The 21,243-nt window shown below is 39.8% G+C and overlaps 1 protein-coding gene across 4 annotated transcripts in view; it reads left to right on the forward strand.

Annotated features, from left to right (window-relative positions):
• Positions 1–5,327: 5,327 nt before the first annotated feature.
• Gria3 (glutamate ionotropic receptor AMPA type subunit 3) overlaps positions 5,328–21,243 on the forward strand; it is a 303,860-nt gene continuing 287,944 nt past the window's right edge. The window contains exons 1-3 of one of the 4 annotated variants that reach the window (XM_090326467.1): positions 5,328–5,347; positions 5,697–5,823; positions 6,969–7,127. In XM_090326467.1, coding sequence (XP_090182593.1) covers positions 5,715–5,823; positions 6,969–7,127 — 268 coding nt within the window. In that variant the 5' untranslated portion in view covers positions 5,328–5,347; positions 5,697–5,714. Of the gene's footprint in view, positions 5,348–5,456; positions 5,824–6,968; positions 7,128–21,243 lie in introns of those variants that run through there. The other 3 variants (XM_090326469.1, XM_090326468.1, XM_090326466.1) reach the window with 3 other exon arrangements.

The raw sequence follows: 21,243 nt of genomic DNA on the forward strand, positions 1-21,243 counted from the left end.
CCAACTCTGCCAACAACCTCCACTGACAGCTAAAAGTTGAAAGAGTACCAACAGATGAAAGAAATGGGGAAAGGCAATGAACAGGGAAGGACAGAAGCAGAAGGAATAGGTGGCTTTTAAAGTGATGACTTCACCAGGTGCTAGTGGCTTATACCTGTAATCCCAGCTACTCAGAGGGCTGAAATCTAAGGATCACAGTTCAAAGCCAGCCCAGGCAGACAAGTCCCTGTGAAACTTTTATCTCCAAATAAGCACCCAAAAGCCAGAAGTAGCACTGTAGCTCAAAGTGATAGAGCACTAGCCTTGAGTAAAAGACCTCAGTGCACCAGCCCTGAGTTCAAGCCCTATGACTGATAAAACAAAAACAAGCGAGGCAAATAAAGTGAGGGCTTCAACAAAGTATTTTCTTGTGTAGAAATCTTCTCATCTTTTGTTATTGACCCATTTTTAATACCCTGTAAACCAAATGACAATGAAAAGGACCACAAATCTTTCTCCACCTCTTTCCATAGTTGACCAAACATTAATGGGAACCTAGCTGATTTAAATAATGAATGAAAGTATGCTGAGAGTCATTTCCCCCTAGTACAATATATAAGATTCACCCTCAAGCAAAAGTGAAACCTCCATATTGAAGGTGGTCCTATGGGACAAAACATAGAATCCCTGTTAAAATGACAACTATATAATCTAAAAAGAGGAATATATCATAGCTATGGTAAATAATGCTGCAATGAACATAGTTATACTAGTAACTTTAGTGTGGCCTTGTTTGTGATCATTTGGGTAAATAAGCAAGAATGGAATTGCTGGATCATAAGGGAGTTCTATGGTTAGTCTTTTGACGAACTGCCATACAGATTGAACAAGTTTACATTTCTACCAACAGTGTAACAGGGTTCCCTTTTGGCCACATCCCCGCCAGTGTCCATTATTATTTGTTTTCTTGATAATGGCCATTCTAACTGGGGTGAGGTGGAATGTAAATGAAGTTTGGATTTGCATTACTTTCATGGCCAGATGTCTATTGGCTATTCTTATTTCCTTTTCAGAGATGTCTCTTTTTAATTCTTTCTTTCTTTCTTTTTTCTTTCTTTCTTTCTTTCTTTCTTTTCTTTCTTTCTTTCTGTCGGTCGTAGGGCTTGAATTCTGGGCCTGGGTAGGCACTGTCCTCAAGTTCTTCGGCTACCACCTTACTCCTTGAGCCACAGGGCCACTTCTGGTTTTCTGATGGTAAATTGGAGATAAGAGTCTCACATACTTTAGTACCAGGGCTGGCTTTGAACTGCAATCCTCAGATCTCAGCCTCCTGAGTAGCTAGGATTATAGGCATATGCCACCATGCCTGGCTTCTTTTTAATTCTTTAGCTCACTTATTAATGGGGTGGTTGTTTCTTTGAAGACTTGTTTTGGGGGGGTTAACTTTTGAGCTCTAAGTACAGGGTTTTTTTTCTGCCAGTCCTGGGCTTGAGCTCAGGGCCTAAGCACTGTCCTTTGACTTTCTCAAGGCTGGAGCTCTACCACTTGAGCCTCAGCACCATTTCTGGCTTTTTTCTATGTGTGTAGTACTGAGGAATTGAACCTGGATCTTCATGCATGCTAGGCAAGCACTCTATCACTATGCTAAACTGGTCCCTCTAAATGTAGTTTTGATATGAAGCCCTTGTCTGATGTATGGTTAGTGCACATCTTCTCCCACACTGTGGGCTTTCTATGTATCTTGCTAGCCATGTCCTTTGCCATGCAGAAGCTCTGCAGCTTAATGCAATACCATTTATCTAGCCTTTCTTTGGTTTGTTATGTTTCTGGATCTTTAGGAAGTTTAGACCTGTGCCAAGGATCCCTAGTGTATCCCCTATCCCTTTCTGTACGATTTTCAGTGTATCTTCCCTTACCTCAAGGTCTTTGATCCATTTGGAATTAATTCTAGTGCAGGGTGATATTTAAGCACCTAACTTCAACCCAGATGCCCCTCAGTAGGTGAATGGATCAAGGAAATGTGGCGTATATATACACAATGGAATTCTGTGCTCCTATCAGAAAGAATGTCATCACCCCATTTGCAAGGAAATAGAAAGACTTGGAAAAAATCATATTACGTGAAGTAAGCTAGACCCAAAGGAACATACACTCCATGGTTTTCCTCATGTGTAATCATCAATATATGTCTAGGGTACTCCTAGCAGAAGATCACAATAGCTCAATAGCTATGTACATATGACCATATAAGATGATAATAATTGAAATAAACTCTAAGAAATAGAAACAAGAAGTCTTCTCTTTTTAAAAAATGTATTGTGTGAAGTTGTTCCTTTTTTGCCAGTCCTGGGCCTTGAACTCAGGGCCTGAGTATGGTCCCTGGTCTTTCTCAAGGCTAGAGCTCTACCACTTGAGCCACAGCACCATTTCTGGCTTTTTTCTATGTATGTGGTACTGAGGAATCAAACCTGGTCTTGGTGCATGCTAGGCAAGCACTCTACCACTAGGCCAAACTTCCAACCCCAAAATTATTCCTTTTTTCATTTGTTCTTTTTATTTCCTTTGGTTTATCTCCTGTTACTGTTTTTTTTTATTTTGCTACTCTGTGTCTTCTATATATCTTTATCTGATTTGGGGAAGGCAAGGGGAATAACAAAGTAGTGAGACAATGGACAAAGGATAAAACAATGCAACAGCAATACTCACAAGACACTATGTTGGAAATGAACTTTACAACTTGGGAGGGAAGTGAAGTGAGGGGGGAATGGGATATAAAATGAAGGAGAGGGTAACACTGCTTGACTCATTATCTTACTTATATAACTGTAACCCCTTTGTACATCATCTTTACAACAAAATTTAAAACAATTAATAAATAAAGAGAGGAGTATATAGTGCCTAGCACAGAAATGAAACTCTCTGCATGTAAGCATTTTAAACATTCAGTTAGCTTTGCCTGCAGCTAGAATACAGTAAAGATTCATACTCTGGTTTCTCTTCAGATCATATAAATCTTTCACCTTTTACTAAAGATTTGTGATTCTTGCCTGTCTCCTGAGACTCTAGAGGAGGTACAATTGGAAAGTTTTAATAGAGAATATGGGCAAGGACTTGGTAGCTGAGTCTGAAGTTATGGGCATGATGGTGACAATAGACAGAGCTTTGTGAATAGAATCATTTTCAAAAGTCAGAAAGAGGGAGGAGCCAGGAGCGTGGCCTAGTGGTAGCAGGCTTGCCTAATATGCACAGAGCCCTGGGTTCAATTCCCCAGTACCACATATAGAAAAGGCCAAAAATGGTGCTGTGGCTCAAGTGACACAGCACTAGCCTTGAGCAAAAAATGTCCTAGGACATTGCCCAGACCCTGAGTTCAAGCTCTAAGACTAGCAAAAAAAGTCAGAAAGAGAGAAAGAAATTTACAAATAAATATTCTTTGATCCTTTTATGAGTCAGATATGGAATTAGATGTTTTTACATTCTTTGTTTTATTTAATGTTCACAAATCATCTCATAAAGAAAGAAATATTTTTCTCACTTTAAAGATGAGAAACCTGAGAAGCAGGCTAACAAATTTTTTCACGGTCACATACTAGTTATTTGTGATAAAATTTAGACAAGTCTTCTAAGCTCTGTTGCTAGATGAGTTTCACATTCTCCACATTTGTGAAGTGCTAGTCAAGCTGCTTCCAAATGAGTCTCCATTGGTTCCTAGGTTTCTGCCTTACTTCTAGCCACAGACTGTCATGAAAAATAATAAATAAATGAAAGGCTTTTGTGGATGATGGAGGTAGAAAGACATTATGCATTACTGCGATGAATAGCAATGGAAGAAAAGCCTATATTTTCTGGTTGCCAGAGGGATTCGAACCCCTTTGTTCTTGCCTTGAGTCTTGCAAAGGTGAAAGTTCTGGAGTAATTGTTATCAGTGTGCTAACTGGGTCTCTGGGTCCCTGTCCCATATCCTGCAGGCCTGCAACACTAGCATCAAGATTCACTGTCCATTTAAACCTGGACAAGAAAATAAGAAAAAGAGAATAAAAGGAATAGGGAGGATAAAATCCATGCCTTACAGAGTAGCAACAGCGCAAGAGACAAAAACTTAGGAAATAAAAAGGATTCTCCCCCCCCAGCCCCCACCTCAGCACAGGAAAACGGGCGATAGAAAAGAATGTAGTTGGGCACGCTCATATACTGCATGATGTGGAAGGGACCACTCTTCTCTGAGATCCTCGCTGGACTGTGTGATTTCATAAGTATTTGACTCCTCCTCTGAGAATGGACTTAGAAAGAGCAGATAACCTCTCTGGTCCTCACTCAAGCATCTAGGCTGCTTCATCCAGTGGCAATACCAAGGGAGAAAAGCATAAAGCGACAGTTTCCTCCAATCTTAACTTTCAATCCCCACCCCCATCCCATCTCATTTTTACACTTCTCTCCTTGGTCAGCATCGGACTGAGCGTCCTTTTCATTAACCTTTTAGTTACCACTTCCATACCCATACTTTTTTTTCTCCCTTATATTTTCCCCAGCGGTCATCAAAGCACTGTCCCTGACAGATGCAAACAGCTTCAGCATTTGGATGGTGGGGGGAGGGACACACCTCCCAAAGCTGCTGAGAAGCCAGTGGGGGTTGTTCACTGGCCCTGGGATCTCTGCTGTAAAAACTGAGCGGCGGAGAACGGGCATGCGCAGGATCTAAGGGCGCATTGTGATGGGAACTGTTTGTCCGAGTCTCTTTACAAAGACTCAAGAGTAAGCAGTAACCCCCTACCCTCAGACCCTCGTCTTCAAACACACAAATGCAGAGGCAATGCAGCTTTAAAAAATGGGGACTGGCCTCAGTTTGAAAGCCTGGTCCTCTTGAGGAGTGGTGTATTTCCATTGATCCCATCTCTGTGTTGACAAATGCTGGCGCCTAGGCTTTGCAGTCGGGGCTGCAGTTTGCAGAGGAGCTAAGCGGTGTGCTGCTTTAATTCCACGTCAGATCAACTTTGATCAATATCCCCCTACCGGCCCAATTGGGAGAGCCCAATTCACTGGTGCTGAGCCTTTTTGCTCTTTCCTTCTTTTCCTTCTCTTATACCCACCATCTTCAGGGAAGGGTGCTTTTGGGTTTCCTAATTTCTTTCTGTCTCTCTTTGAATTATTTTCAGTATTTTTATCTTAGTGCTCTCTCTCTCTCTCTCTTTCTCTCTCTCTCTCTCTCTCTCTCTCTCTCTCTCTCTCTCTCTCTCTCTCTCTCTCTCTCTCTCTCTCTCTCTCTCTCTCTCTCTCTCTCTCTCTCTCTCTCTCTCTCTCTCTCTCTCAAATCGCTTTGGCAAACCCAGCTTGCAGCCAATGAACCCGCCTTCCAGATTGGTGTGAAGAAGTGAGGTGGGGGCAGGGAGGGGGTGTGAGAGATCCTGGGGGTGGGAGGGAACGAGGGAGAGCGAGAGAGCGAGAGAGCGCGCGCACGAGAGAGAGCGCAAGGGAGGAGAGAGAGAGAGAGAGAGAGAGAGAGAGAGAGAGAGAGAGAGAGAGAGAGAGAGAGAGAGAGAGAGAGAGAGAGAGAGAGAGAGAGAGAGGCAGAGAGGAGGCGGCGGAGGAGGACTAGTGTGGGGTGGAAAGGAAGAGTGAGCTAGAGCAAGTTGAGGGGAGGGGGTGTAAGAGCCGGCGAATTCTTTTTCTTTTTCTATATTATTTTGACGACTCCCGAGTTGCGCCCATGCTCTTGTCAGCTTCGTTTTAGGCATAGCATGGCCAGACAGAAGAAAATGGGGCAAAACGTGCTCTGGGCTGTCTTCTTTTTAGTCCTGGGGCTTTTGGGTCATTCTCACGGAGGATTCCCCAACACCATCAGTATAGGTAAGCACCAGCAAGCCAGCCAGCCGGGCCAGACTCTCCTGCATCTGACAGCACTGACCCGGCTGCGCTAGGTCCCTGCCCTGCATGGCCTGGGGATGGGGAACGGGCAGGGGTTGTGGGGGGATCTGACCCCAAGTAGGGGGGCTAGTCTGGGGAGAGTCAGGAATGAGAGAAAGGATTTCCTGGGACTAATGCGGGTGGTCTGCTGGGTTTTCTCAGCTGAGAGGACCATCCGAGTCCAGCCAGAGACTGGGATGGTGCAAGGAAGGCGCGGGGTGGGGGAGTGAAGAGTCGCGGCTTTTCAGCTTTCTGCCCTGGACTTTGCTATGGCTTTCCTGTAGCCACTGGAAGTTGTCCCAGGGTGATGCTTGTCTGGCTGGCTGCATCAGGACGCATAACCCTGACCGGGGTCGTCCTGTTCCATGTCTGTAGCTTCTGTGACACAGGGTACTATTAAAGAAGATGCCAGACCTAGGCAGGAGCCGGGTCAGTGGCTGGAGGATGGGGTAGGACATGGGGCAGTGTGAGCTAGCAAGCAGCGAAGTCACGCAGACCACACATTCATGAATTGCTGCTATGTCTGTCTGGAGCCTGGCTCCTGGGAACTGAAAGGGAGTTTTCTCTGCTGCTGTGTGTATTTATAAGTAGAGAAGTTAGAAATGTTGCCATTACTGAACTAAATCCCCTAAATCGTCAGGGTGGAGTGTGGCTTATGGAGAGAGGAGACTGGGAAGCAAGGGGAATGAAAATTGTTTGTCTTCCCAACCTATATCATTTTACCCTGGGAAAAGATGAACCAGCTTTTTGGGGGGAGGGAGTGGTGAAAAAGGGCTACTGCTTACCAAAGAACCAAGTCCTACTTAGTTTTGTCAACCTGCCCCAAAGCAGCCCTATCTTCGCTTTTTCTCTCGTTTCTTTTTTTTTTCTAGCCTCTTCAGTCTAAAAAAGGCAGGCTACTCTTAACCAAAATCTGACTTCCTAAGTCTCCAAGAAAGACACACAAGTTGAAAAAACGATCTATCCTCAGCCAAGCATCTCCAGTAACACTGAGAGTTAACTGGTATTTAATGTGCCCAATTTCTAACTTGTGCTAGGATGGAGATAGAGGGTACACTAAGCCAAATCTCCGTTCCTTTTGCTTATAGGTGGACTTTTCATGAGGAACACAGTGCAGGAGCACAGCGCTTTCCGCTTTGCCGTGCAGTTATACAACACCAACCAGAACACAACTGAAAAGCCCTTCCATTTGAATTACCACGTTGATCACTTGGACTCTTCCAACAGTTTTTCTGTGACTAATGCTTGTAAGTAGATCTGCTATGTCTCCCTTTGGGACCTTGGGAACCTCATTTGCATTTTTCTTGTGATGCTTGGGGTCTGTCTGTGTGCTTAGGGGTGATTGCTTCAACAGATACTCTAAGATTTTAGTCAATCCTATCTTCTCATTGCATAAATTAACCCCAGAGGAGCCTACCTTGGGGCTGAACACAATGGGCAAAACTCAAAGTGGTAGGCAAAACTCTGTGGTGAATAATGTTTGATGCAAAAGTTACATTTTCTTCCCTGCTAAACTGGCATTCCCTCCTCCGCACTCTTTTTAGCTGAGAAAAAAAGAAAGAAAGAAAGAAAAATAGCATGGTTGTTCAGGGAAATTTCTTCAGATGGGATCTTTAAAAGAAGCAACAGCAGCTTCTTGATTGAGTCAATTCAGGATGTACTTACGTGTTAAAGCTGGGTGCCTAGCAATAGGAAGAAGATGAATTTGACAACTGCCTAATGTGTAGGAAGCAAATATGAGAATCCTGCAAACAAGTGACCTTGAGGGACAGATTAGGTTGGGTTCCCTGGCCTCTTTCTGTCCTGGACTATCACCTTTCATACTGAGAGAGCTCTGATAGGAACTGAGAAGACCACAAACTGATTTCAAGTGATAAATAATCTAGCAAACTGGAAAAAGGTAGAAGAGGTAAAATTTGGAAAATTTTTATCAGTAAAATTTTGGAAAGCGAGTCCTGTCTTCCCTGGTGTTGCATACTCCCCAAGTATGTTAAGTACAACTCTGTTCTTAATTTAGAGTAAGAGGTTGGTGGGGTAACAGTGAGAGTGAGAGAGTGGTGGCAGGAAAACCACATAGCAAAAATGACAAATTTCATCAGTCCCAAAGTCCTTTCCAAAATCCATCATTGTGCTAGTTAACTATCCCCCTGGAAAGGGAACCTTTTAAAAAGTAAAAACACAAGAAACTAGTTAGTTAATAGCCCGTTGGACACAAGGTTTTACTTCAATGGGAATATTTTGTGAGAAAGACCAAGAATTCTTCATCCAAGATTATTTCATTAGAAGCATCACAACATTGAGACTAATGATAGCATAAAGCATGTTATATACCAATGGATAGTGTAGTTTAGCTTTGCTTTCATTTTTTTCTTTCAAAGGAGAAACATTTGGTGAAATTAACCTTTATGTCCATCTTTATTCAAATCCTCTGCATCAAAAGTTGGAATTTCCAGTAACTATGGGAAGGGTCCCCAAGGACACAGGTTCTTTGGATTTAAAGATTTGCACCAAGGTTATGGGGATGAAGTACCTTGCAATAAATGTGACTGTTATCAGATTTAAGAAAAATTTAGCTGAAGGTACCGATTCATTTACAAACATGCTATGAAATGATCTGTATCTGACATTCTTGGGCTTTCTGACATTGATAAAAATAGGAAATTATTAATTCCAGCTAAGTGTGAAAGTTACAAAATGTCTGGCTATACTTTGCATCTTATTTCAGTAATCCCAGCCTGTCTCCACAGCATTGACAGCACACATCTGACTCAATCCTGTGGCACTGTGATCTCTTCAAGAAGCTGAATATTAAAATGCAGCTTCTTAAATATCAATTAGAACAGATTTAACACCAAATACATGAAACTACTAGGGTTTATCATCATTAATAACAAATAGCATTTATTTCAACTTCCTTCACTCTTTCCCACTGATGAGGACTGGGATAAGAGAGTCATTTGGCTTCTAGGGAGTGTTCTTAAGGTCAAACCAAATTGATACCCATCACCCTAGGGCCATTAGAAAACCACTCAAGGAACATTCAGGAAATGATCCTTGGCATGTGAAAATTTCAAGTTTGGGAACAGGTAATAACTCATCCACATTGGTGTTGTCTTAATATTTTACCACTTGGGGCAATAAAGGAACAACCATGGGGGTAGGAAGCAATTGATCAAAATCTCTCACCCTAACTCCATAGCACCATTATTTGTAATACTGTCTTAAGACTAGGGACTTGACAGTGTGGGAGACAGGTTCTGGCTCACTTGGAAATAAGGAAAATAAAATCAAAAGGTGACTTTGCCCTTGGTTATGGCAAATGCACACATCTCAATGAGTGCATTGAGATAATGCAATCAGTTGCCTATGCATCCTCAGACTTTACAGCTCAGAAGACAAATGAGGAATGTTGTCATTCTCTTTGACCCCAAAACATTAATGTCTGAATATCACAATCATTGAAAAAGGCCAGATCTCAAAACTGTCTCCTGGAAGTTGCTGCCTGGTATGCAAAAGAGAACTGGTTCAATCATAGTCCCTGAATGAAGAAACTAATAGTTTCAAGGGGCCAGAGAAACCTCAGAGGTATCTGATTTCTATCTCTGGCTCCAATTGTTCTTTTTTCTTATGGATGGAAGGACCATGTCAGATGTCAGCATATAATCCTAGTACAGAGCTGGAATCTAGAGAGTGACCTCACATTCCATTCCTCTACGTAACTACATGATTGTACAAAGGCAAATCTCCTGTATCCTCTGCCCTGCTCTTCCCTGGAAACCCAAGGAGAATTTGAGAAGATCCAAGACCAGTTCATGTCTAGTACAATATGGAATGTACTGTTGAAAATTAAAGAAAGTTTCCTGCAAAAATTCTCAGTTTCAGCTTTCTCTAACACTACTAGAGTTGATCTCTTCTGATGATCTTTTCTGCATTCTCAATTCTAAGTCAGGCACACACTTTGAATGTTTAGGGATACAGATAAACTGATATGTCGACAAAGAATGAGCAAATAATAATAATACCATCAGTATGTCTATCCTTCATTTTCCTTGTGTATTATCCCTTACCCCCTGCAATGTATTTAGAAGCCTTCCTTACAATGAATCCCAAGCCTCAGTTATTGAGCAACCTTTCTTTTGCACAAACCCCATGAGGTTTGCTTAAGACAGTCCCCAACTTTATTCTATGCCAAGAGAGGCCAATAAAAAAACTCCCTGGCTTTAAAACGTGCTTCATTTGGAAGCTCAGCTCTGAGGTGAATTGAGGTTTATCAAAGAGAAGCGTTTGATTAGAGCACATGTTCCCATTTCATAGAAATAAATAGACTTGGTTGCCTTTACTTTCCTGTTAAGCTAGATAAATCCAAAAAAAAGGATGGGGTGAATGTTTTGATTTCAGGATACAGGCATTCATAAGCATGCATAGTGACACATGTAATCAGTATATATGAAAAGATGTATACACCTTTCTTGAAAGAAAACATTTGTTCATCCTCAGACCTTGAAGGGTGCAGAAACATCAAGAGATTGCTGGGTCCCATTGCATGGTTTTGCTATCCTGGCTCCTCAGGAAACACTGCCAGTTCCCTTGAAGTCCCCTCCTGTGTCTTGCTGCTGTGCTCTTGTAGTGCACTCCACACTACACCGCCCCAGCCTCTGCAGTGTCAGCTCATTAGCACACAGATCTCATATTCCCTCTCCGCACTGTCATTGCAAAAATTGCTGTTGTACACCTTTACAGCCAACAAATGTGCTCGTGGATTACGCACTGTTTGCAAGAAGCAGAGAAAAGGCAAATGTAACCTTAAAGGTTATTTACCACGGAATTGTTCTCTAAACACATTGGTTTAAATTTTTTTAATCAGTTGATGGAAGCTCAGTGATGATGGTGGGACTGAGAATGGGGACATAGCACTAATGAAGCCCCAGGCAAAAATCCCTTTTACTGCCTAAACTTAACTCATCAAGTGTAAATTTGTATTCTATTAATTTTTTTCCAGCTAGTTGAAATATACCTGCTCACTGAGAACACATTCCTTTTTCTGAGCACAATTTGCTACCAAGTGTACTTAGCCGAATGAAACAGGTTTCTGTCTTGCCTATAGAGTCACATTCTAATTATCTAATTATGCTAATTTCCAGGACCCATTTAACCATTTAAGTCCATTTGGGAAGGAAATATCTCTCTTGATCCCATGTTCTGCCATTTGGTGGGGTTTGTATTGTTTGTTTTGATTTTCTGGGGAGTTTTGTCCTTTTCTTGTGAGCTTTTGAACCAATGTAAAGACCTCAGGATTAAGGCTCCTACTCTGAAACAGACCTTCACATGACACACAATGTCTGCTGGACTCCAACTCCCCACATCACTCCCTGATTTTTGTGCCTTTGCTGCTTTCCCTTTCTCCTGTCTGCTGGCCAGTCTTCAGTAAGCTTACTGGCTTAGCTTATTCTCAGTTGCTCTGGCCAGCTGGCATAGTCTACTGAAGCATGAAGAAGTCACCTCAATGGAGCCAGTCAGAGATTTAAGTCACCTTCTCCAAAGGTTTATTATGCTTTGTTTTTTTTAAATCTATTTTTATAGGGGAGGAGGGAGGAAGGTGATACTGTACATTTGGGCCATAAAAATAGATGGCAGTCAGCAGGCTGTTGTTGAACCTCCTGAAAAGTGCATTCTCTTCCATTTAACACAACTTCCTATTGATCTATTAAATGAAGATGGGAGGAAAGGAAGTGTCTGAGAAAAATGAACAAAGAGAATTATTCTGTTCCTTGTGCATGCTCACTGCAAAATGGAACATGATTTTTCTTTTCTCTCTTTCCCTTAATGAAACTCTGTTTTCTGCATCCCATGACTTTTGTCTCTATAGAGATTGTTTTCTTAATTCTGTTTCCCTCCCTAGCCTGAAAGTAAGGATAGAAGGTGCTACTTGAAATTTTTTGAGATGTTTTTTTGTTTCTGATAGATCTTTGAATTTTATTCAAGTAGTTAGAGTGGATTGGTTGGTTTCATTTTAATGGGTTGCAAAGTAAAATAAAATGAAGCAGCTGAAGTACTGGTATTTGTCTTCCTATGTACATTAAGAGATTTGTCATTTTCATGCAATAATTTAAAGATTAAAAAACAACATGGGCTTTAAGAGATGTCCAGAGTTTTAGACAGAACAATTCATTACTTTAGAAGAGGATAAACATTCTTATCCAGATGATTTACTTTTAATTTTTTAATGAAGGTTGCAAAATATATTTTGCAAACACTTCTCATAAAGCTTTCTATATTCCAAGAACTGTAACAAAATCATTTGTATATTTCACCTACTTTATCTTTTTTAAAAATCAACTTTCCCCTTCATTCTTTTCACTTTGATAGTTTGGATCTGATTTGATGAAATACTCAGAAGAAGGTGTCCTTAAAATTCCAGGTAGGGTTGATAGGTATCCTTTAACAGGAGAGTGGAAGTTGTACAGACACAAAAGGAATTCTCTCCCTTCTGGAAGCCACTCAAGATGCAGAAGGATAGCTTTGGGCTCCAGACACAAAGCAACAAATAACAGTGGCCTATGTATATGCCCTCTGAGAAATCTGTCTTTGGGAAAAATGTCAACATGTACTGAATTTTTTTCTTCATATTTCTATCTTTTCTACTGTCATTATTTCTTCTTTCTGTGTCTTTCCAGCTCATGTCCCTTGCTGCTTTCTAACTTCCCTTTTCACTGAGTAGCCCTGATTCAGTTGTCCTAACCATATGAAAATTATTAGCTTATTAACATAGACTTTGCATCAGAATATTTCTGTTTTATTCCATCCTCCTCAGATAATATATTCTAAGAGTAATAGGCATTTTTTTACTTAATACATAAACATGGCTACAAGTAGCAAGTAAAGGGTTAATACACATACTAGAGGAATATTTTCTTTAAAATCAAGGACTATGGGGATCATCACATCTCAATTTTAAGGAAAGATACTCAAATGGGAGTATTTTTGGATATGAGACTCATGATAGCTATTCACTCTATTCAATTAAAAAAATCAGCTGGCTTTGACCACAGATGGTCTTTACTGGCCAAAGTAAAGTAAATGGTTGCACAGAGTAAGCTGGATGTAAATACATGAAAACCACTGGCACATTTGTCTTTTCATGTTAAACCTAAAATTCTCTCGGGTAATTGTGGAGGCAAACAAAGTTCATAGGGGTTGACTTTATTAAAGAGGCAGAGTGGGGGAAGGAAAGGAGAGGTATGAAGGTAATAATAATGACAGTGAAGATGATCAAAACACATTACATGAAGATATAGAAGTTTAATTATGAAACCCCTCATGTAGTATGCTTTAATATATGACAAATAGGTCTCATGGGTGTTTCTTTAAAAAGAAAAACGGAAGACTGTTTTCGGGTCTGAAGGTGCCTATTAGATACTGCACAGAATGAAGGAACACACAAGAAAAGGAGAAAGATGATAAAGAAACTCAGTTGCAAGCTGAATATTTCCATTCCTTAAGATGTCTTGTACAGTGATACATTTTATGAAGCAGCACCCCTCTCAAAATCACTAAATGCTCCCTCTAAATTCATCCCTTGCCTTTGCTCATGCATACACTCTGGTCTGCCTCCTATGAAAATAACCAGCATACTATCTTCAGTATTTCCACTGAACACTAGTGAGAAAAGCAACACACAAACAGACATACACAGAGACATACACACACACACACACACACACACACACACACACACACACACACACACCACAGCCTCCATTCTAGACCTTCCTGTTCTTTAGTTCTTATTTGCTTCTGTCTTTTCAAGCAATTTTCCTCAACACAACCATCATTTGTCCTTATTTGAAGGAAGTAGAAGAGCAAGGATAAGAATGAGGACAAGAAACACTACTGTAAGGATCCCTCAAGTCTATTTGGGTACAGTGATATGTTTACAGGTTTCAAATGTATACTAATTTGAAGACCTTGATAAAATAAATATTCTGATCAAGTAGGTCTACTGTGGGGCCTAAGATTTTATGGATCCAGCAAGCTTGCTGGTGATACTAAAGCTGATTTTAAGACAAGCCTAGATTAGGGAGATAGCAATCACCAAAGGAAAAGCTCTTTCAGATAAACTTTTATCCAGGTTGTAGAATCTCACCTTCCAAAGAAACTTCTGTAAGAGACACATTTTGTTAATTTTCACTCACAGATGTTTCTATGACATTCTCAACAATCTTGTGTCCATTTCAGCCAGGTAGGTGGCATAATTTGGTGTCTGATGATAGCATTTACTTAGAGCTGTGTTTTGGTAGGGATGTGGAGGAGAGATTAAAAGGCAGACTGAGAGAGGAGGTAGCTCATGAGTCAGGATGACAGTGTCTTGGCTTTTTGCCACACTCCAAAGTGTCCCTTTTAGAAACAACTGCTCAAGAAACCTAAGGTTGGCTTATGATTCCAACTCCCTTTCTTCTTTGCTTCTGTCGGTCAAGGCATGCCAGAGGGAACATGTAAAATCTGCTACTCAGCTGTTTGATTTCTCTTAAACAGGGATAGAAGCAAGAATTCCATCACAACTCAAATCCTAACTGGTCCCAGAAGAGCCTAAAAATTGACTCCATTTTCAAGGTCTGTGTGAGACACTCACTGATGGGAAGGAAAAGAACTAATATCACTTTCTAATATGTCTGAGCTGATGATTATTCCCAGAACATCATTAAAAGGTTATCTAGTACTATTTGAAGATGATAAAATGGCACCTAATTCCCCTAAGCCATTACCCCCAATAGTCTACCATTAATCTTTACTTCTACAAATTCATTTGGGTTATTGTAATAAAAACACATGCTAACAAAACATGCATGTGTACTATCTGGAAGGGAATGAGTTAAATCCTTGTCAATCACCAATATTTCCACCAAAATTTTTGTTCAAATTACCACTTATCACCTGGCAGAATCCTTAATTCAGGACAGGTAAGTGATCCAGAATAAGACATCTGCTCAAGGAAATGGGGGTACCACAAGGATGGTGGTCGTTCAGGAGATACTGTAGACAGACCCTTGAGGATGAGGAAGAGCACTTGAAATATACACTATCTTTTCAACATTTGGCATTCTCCATCAGTAAATTATGGTCCTTTATTCATTATGGATTCAATTTCCTTTGACTTTGATTGGTTTTGGTCCATCTGGTCACCTCTGATTACAGTAGGTCTGTGCCTGTCTTGTTCATGGTTGTTTGCTGCTCCACATTATTTCAGTCTTATGATGTTTTAAAGTTACTGTGGGATTCTTCAGAAATAAATCAATTTGTGACAAAGTAAGACCAGAATATTTTTAATTTTTTAAAACTTGTGATCTTAAATAGTCCCCTCTCAGTTATCCATGATTGGCTCACCTATCTTGCCAATTATTCATTGAAACTAAGGTCCTCATAGCTACTTAAAAAGGGCTCATGCTATAAGAAACAGATGACACAAGACAGGATCAAGATGCACAGGTGGGTAAGTACTATGAGTCTTGGTCTGGGTCTCTGTGTATGAACACAAGTATAAATATAAGGTAGAGGGCCAGGAATGTGGCCTAGGGGTAAAGTGCTTGCCTAGTACACACAAAGCCCTGAGATCAAACTCCTGAGGAACCACATACACACAAGAGTCAGAAGTGTATGGCTCAAGTGGTAGAGTGCTATCCTTGAGAAAGGTCAGGGACAGGGCTCAGGCCCTTAGTTCAAACTCCAAGACTAGCAAATATATACACATATGTATGGTACATATACATAATATTTATATTATATATATATATGGTAGGTAGAAAGGCCACTTACATTTATAGTCAGCTGGAACCTGTTACAGAATCTTCAAGATTCATGTATCTTATTTCAAATTTCAAAGGTACTTGCTGATTAGTTGGAAACAGTGTTTCTTTTCCTTTTTCTTTTTGTGGATCATGGGGCTTTAACTCAGCCTAGGCACTGACTACCACCCTACCCTTGAGCCAAGCCCCACTTCCCATTTTCTAGAGGTTAATTGGAGATAAGAGTCTCAGGTCCTTTTGTGCCCAGGCTGGCTTTGAAGCTTGATCCTCAGATCTCAGCCTCCTGAGTAGCTAGGATAACAGGCATGAGCTACCGTGCCCAGCTTGAAACAGTGTTTCTTGAATTGGACCATTTGCATTAGAATCAACAGAGTTGATTCTGGGTCATATCGTAGATGGACTGAATCAGAAAATACAAGGATGAGATTTATAATAAACTCTGTGGGTGATATTAATGCACATAAAATGGGAGAATCCTGGGTTTAATAAGCCCTGGTACTACAATCAGATATGAATATTCAAATTGAAAATCTGTTGGGCATCCATCAAGATGTTGTACCAGATACTTTAGTACGTTGTTTCTCTGTGTAATGGAGATTCTATAGGACCATGAGAGCACTGAGATTGGCTGTCAGGCTAGGAATCCTAAACTTGAAAGAAATAAGAGAATAGGCTCAAAGTCCCTGAGAAAAAAAAAAGAAGCAAAATTATGCTTTCAGATGGAAAGTACAGACAAGGGATTGCTTTTCATTTTAGCAATGCTTCTTTCCGTCTTTGCTTGTTAGCTAATGATTGCTCTTTAGCTATGTTATAAACTAGATGTCATGGTAAATGCCAGCCCATTCATTAAAAATAGATACGTTGCAATCAGTTTATATGGCCTTCATTGTACATTTCATCCTATTCTTGCTATCGACAAATTTAAAAACATAGCTGAAATAACAACTAAGTAATAATATGTATTCATTGAAGCTGTACCATGTAGAACGCAATGTGCCAAGTATTTTATATGACTTTGGAATCTTCACAATATTGCTAGAAGGGGGGAGGGGCTCTCCTCTTCAATTTACACAAAAGGAATAAGAAATGTTTGAAAATGTATAAACAAGTAGCTCAAGGACCCACAGCTGGCGATGTTATAGGGCAAAGATTCCACATCCAAATTTACTGCCTCTAGAGCCTGACTCAATTTCAACTGCAGTTGAATTCTTAATTATAGAGACCAGAAAGATGACATAAATATGGCATAAATACGATATAAATATGATTATAGAATAGTGAGACCTATAGCAATCTAGATATTTTATACTCTTACCTAAAGCACTCCAAATTCAATTTTAAGCCATTATGAGATAAGCAAAACATTTACAATCATACATGACGTGATTAGGAGTGGAAAGTGCATGTTTCTGACCTTTATTGTTCCTTTCTGATGGATGGAAGCTCTGTTACTGCTAATAGTAACTATTATGAACAGCCAGGAGAAAAGCTCAGAAGAAAAGACTTTATTTTGACTTTTTCCTTAGTTGTACAGTCAAGTCATGTCATCTCAGCAGAACTATCTCTCCTGTGCTCCTCTAGACAGACATGGTTTATATAGAAGTTTTCCATGATTATATGTCAGCTCAATTCTCAATCCCCCTCTAGGCAATGCTAAGGCCTACAGCAAGGTCAGAATACTGCCCCAAGGTCACTAACAAGTATTGAACTCAAAAGACATACTTCTGAGTGGGCCCGATTTTGAAAAGCAGCTTAGATGCTGATACATGAAAATTCCAGGCTCATGACTGATAGATCACTGAATGGAATAAGAATATAAACATTCGGTATGGGAGCTTCTCATACACTCCAAGATGCTCATCAACTTTATAGTCAGATGTGTAGAGTTGTGAAGTGACATAAGCTAGCATGGCCATTAACAGTCATTAGGCTCTCTTTCTTAGATATCAATAGCCTTCTAGCTAACGTGAGGGCTATGGGTCTTGTCACAGTCTCATTACCTGGCACAAAAGGAAATCTCAAACAAAATTCAATAAATAATGCAAACAAGTATTAAACATTTGGACAGTCTATTCTGTAGGCTCAGTATAGTTCAGTTTCCTGCCATTTTAGGTATTCCAACAGTAGTTTATGTGTATGCTCACCTAATGCAGACAATAAAACATTCTAGTGGCATGACTAAGCTAACCAAGAATCCCCATCTGTGTCTTTCCACAGTGCAATTTACAAATAGAGCCTGAGGGAGCATTTCTAAAGGATAATGTTCCAAATCTTATTAGATACCTGTCTTCTTGTTTTTCCTAGTGTTCTTGTAAATACTTCTACAACACGTCTAGCCAATGCCCAGATATACAACACTACTAATTTTGACAATGAGAAAACTAGTGTTAACTAACAGTCTCTGGTATTTCTTGACAATAAACTCCTGGAGTGCTTATGCAATGACTTGTTGATTCAAAACTTAGAACTGCTAAAGAACCACCCCTGTACTATGATTTCTCCGTGAGGGTAATTGGCCACACACAGCTTTTTTATTAAGACTAATCTACTCACATATTCACCAAAATTTATGTTGAAACAATAAATTTCTAAAACTAGAACATTTGGGATATCGCATTTCTATGACTGTGGGAAAGAGCAAAAGCTGTAGTAGAAACAAATTTTTTTAAATTTTTTATTGTAAAGGTGATATACACACAGGTTACAGTCACATATGTCAGGGAAATAAGTACATTTCCTTTTGAATATTGTCACACCTTCCCTCACTTTCTCCTAGATTTTCCCTCCTGAACCTCCCTCCATGACAAGTTGCATAGTTCATTTTCAAAATAGTGATTTTTTAAATGAGCAATGGGCCAGGAATTAGGAGATCTGGGTTCTAGTGTTTACCTCTGACATTAACTGTCTAGTTGACCTTGGACAAGTCTGTCTGTCTCTGGTCCCAGTCTCTATTCTTTATAAAGTGTGGAGGTTCTTTTAAATGACCTCTATGACTGCATCTTTGAAATCCTATTATGAATTTGTGTCCAGTTCTTGCCATCGTATTTAAGTCAGTATCTTGTGGTTGCTAGATTAGGTACTCTACCACTTGAACTTCACCTCCAGTTTTGCTTCACTTCGGAATGAGGGAACACCATAAAAACAGAGCCACTTAAATGATTCTATGTCAACCAATTCCTGTTCATATCATCTATTCTTTGTTTCCATGAGATTTTCTGATGAAACCATTGAGTAGTATTTTCAGCAAGTTATGGTTATGCCTTGTTCATCTCAGCTCTTCCACTTACTAGTTGTGGTATGTTGGGCAAGTTACTTGATGTCATTGTGCATAAACCACAAAGCCACATAAAACATTTACAATAATGGCTGGCAAATATTGAAATATCATTATCAATACCATCATTAGTTCAAGACATTTTGAGATTTGGGTCCCCAAAACATAAATTTAGTTTCATTTGAAAAATAATATCTCTTGTCACTTTAGAAATTCAATTTCCTTCCTGAGCAGCTGTACAGTTGAGCCTTTCTACAGTTTTCAGTTCTTCATCAAACCCGAGATTATTTTTTTGCCAAGAAAGACATTACAACACCCCCTTCAAATTTATAGCACATCAGTTTAACCTCAAATATCTCCCACTTATGCATCCAAGTTTTCAGCAGGAAACTGTGAAATGCCTATTTCTGTACACTCTTAGAGCCAAAGTATCCAAGGGAAGAACTAGGGTCTTCTTTCCTCTCCAAAAATGCTCTCTCTCTCTCTCTCTCTCTCTCTCTCTCTCTCTCTCTCTCTCTCTCTCTCTCTCTCTCTCTCTCTCTCTCTCTCTATCTGCTTCCAGTAACAATCATATTTCCTTTCTTTTTTTCAATTAATTATCTAAGAAGTATGCATGCAACACCTCTGACTTCCCAAAAGCCCACAAGGCATCCACTGATTCTATTGTCCTATGAAGTATGATTCAGAAGAAAACACTTAGATCTTGCATCTACCTGACTAGTTCAGCAATTAGGCCTTGGAATTTCTGTTGGGAATGGGACTGTCCATGGAAGAGCATCAGGAAAAGCAGCTTCTTGGGCATTGCATGTATATTAGTGAATTTCTATCCCATGAGTTGGCACTACCCTGGGGGACACACTCGCAAACTTCACATATTTTCCCCAAGTCCCTTCTACTTTTTAAAATATTTTTATTATAATTAATAAAAGGGTTACATGATATTTGCCAGATAGAAGGTGCATTAATTCACATACATTGATACCCTTTCACATGTCTTGGTACCCATTACCCTTCCCCTCACCCCCCCATCTTGGTTTTCCCCCCTTCCCTATCCAATTTCAAATAACCAAATACAAATATATCCAATATATCAGATAACAAAGTGAGATACTGTAACAATATGAGATAACCAAGGGACAGCAAAAGAGATGAGAGATAATAGTACATTAAGGACAACAATCATTCATTATATGGCTTTTGTTTCAATATCCTGGAGGTCCTTTCAATTAGCTTCATACTATATGGCCTTATGTATCAAGATTTTGCTCTATTGCAGATCTCTGCTAGTAAAGCCCAAGGTTTCTACTGATTATGACAAATGAGGGAAACCATTGAGCCTAAGTTCCTTTGAGTCTGGCTTATTTCACTTAATATGATTTTTTCTAAGTCTTTCCATTTCCTAACAAATGGGTCGATGTCGTTTTTTCTGACAGCAGCATACAGTTTATAATTCTTTTAATCTGTTGTCATCTAGAAGATGATGTTTTTATCAGTACAGAACTTGGTCCACTTTGTGTAAGAGCTACTAACAATGTCCACACACCTCCAGGACTCTACCAGACCTAACTCTCATAGTCCTCAGTCCCTCCTCCCCATCATACAAAATTATGTACTATGAGAAAAGGAAAACAATGAGGTGAATTGCACTGTCTTCTGTATAAAAAGACCTAAAACTCCCCAGTTCTTCATATTATTCCCAGTCTTAGGTTTTGTACCTTACTCTTAGAGCAAAGGGAGGTTGTTTAACCCCTGCTTGGTAGAACGATGAGTCTCTTGCTTAGTTTGGAAAGTTTTTAAATGTCAAAGAGAGACTCTAAATAGTACTCCCTGAATTTGAATCTTGACTGCCTTAGTAGTCATATGGCCTTAGATAAATTACTTAACCCTCATGAGACTCACTTTCTCTTTTGTGAAATAAAGATGCATATAATAGTAGCTACCTTCTAAGGTTGTGAAGATTAAAGTGGATCATGAAAATGATGCATCCAATAGTAAGTGTTGACCAAATGATAGTTATTATAAACAGAGTATTGCAGTACATGCTAAATGAGGAAGGTAATTAGTCAAAATCAAGGTGCAGAAGGCATTATTTCCAATGGTAGCCATTCTCAAACCTCTCCAAATCAACTTGCAACTTCCATGAATTTGAATACAATATTACTTGAGAATAAGAGGTTTGGTTTATGGGGGAAGACAGAGAAAAACATTAACATGATATTTTTTTTAAAAAAAAGCATTTTTACAATGAAGCATAATCACATCATCATTAAGTAGAATTGTTGGGAATTA

This window comes from Megascapheus bottae, chromosome X, assembly GCF_031878675.1.
Source record: "Megascapheus bottae isolate mThoBot1 chromosome X, mThoBot2.hap1, whole genome shotgun sequence".
NCBI classification, from domain to species: Eukaryota; Metazoa; Chordata; class Mammalia; order Rodentia; family Geomyidae; genus Megascapheus; species Megascapheus bottae.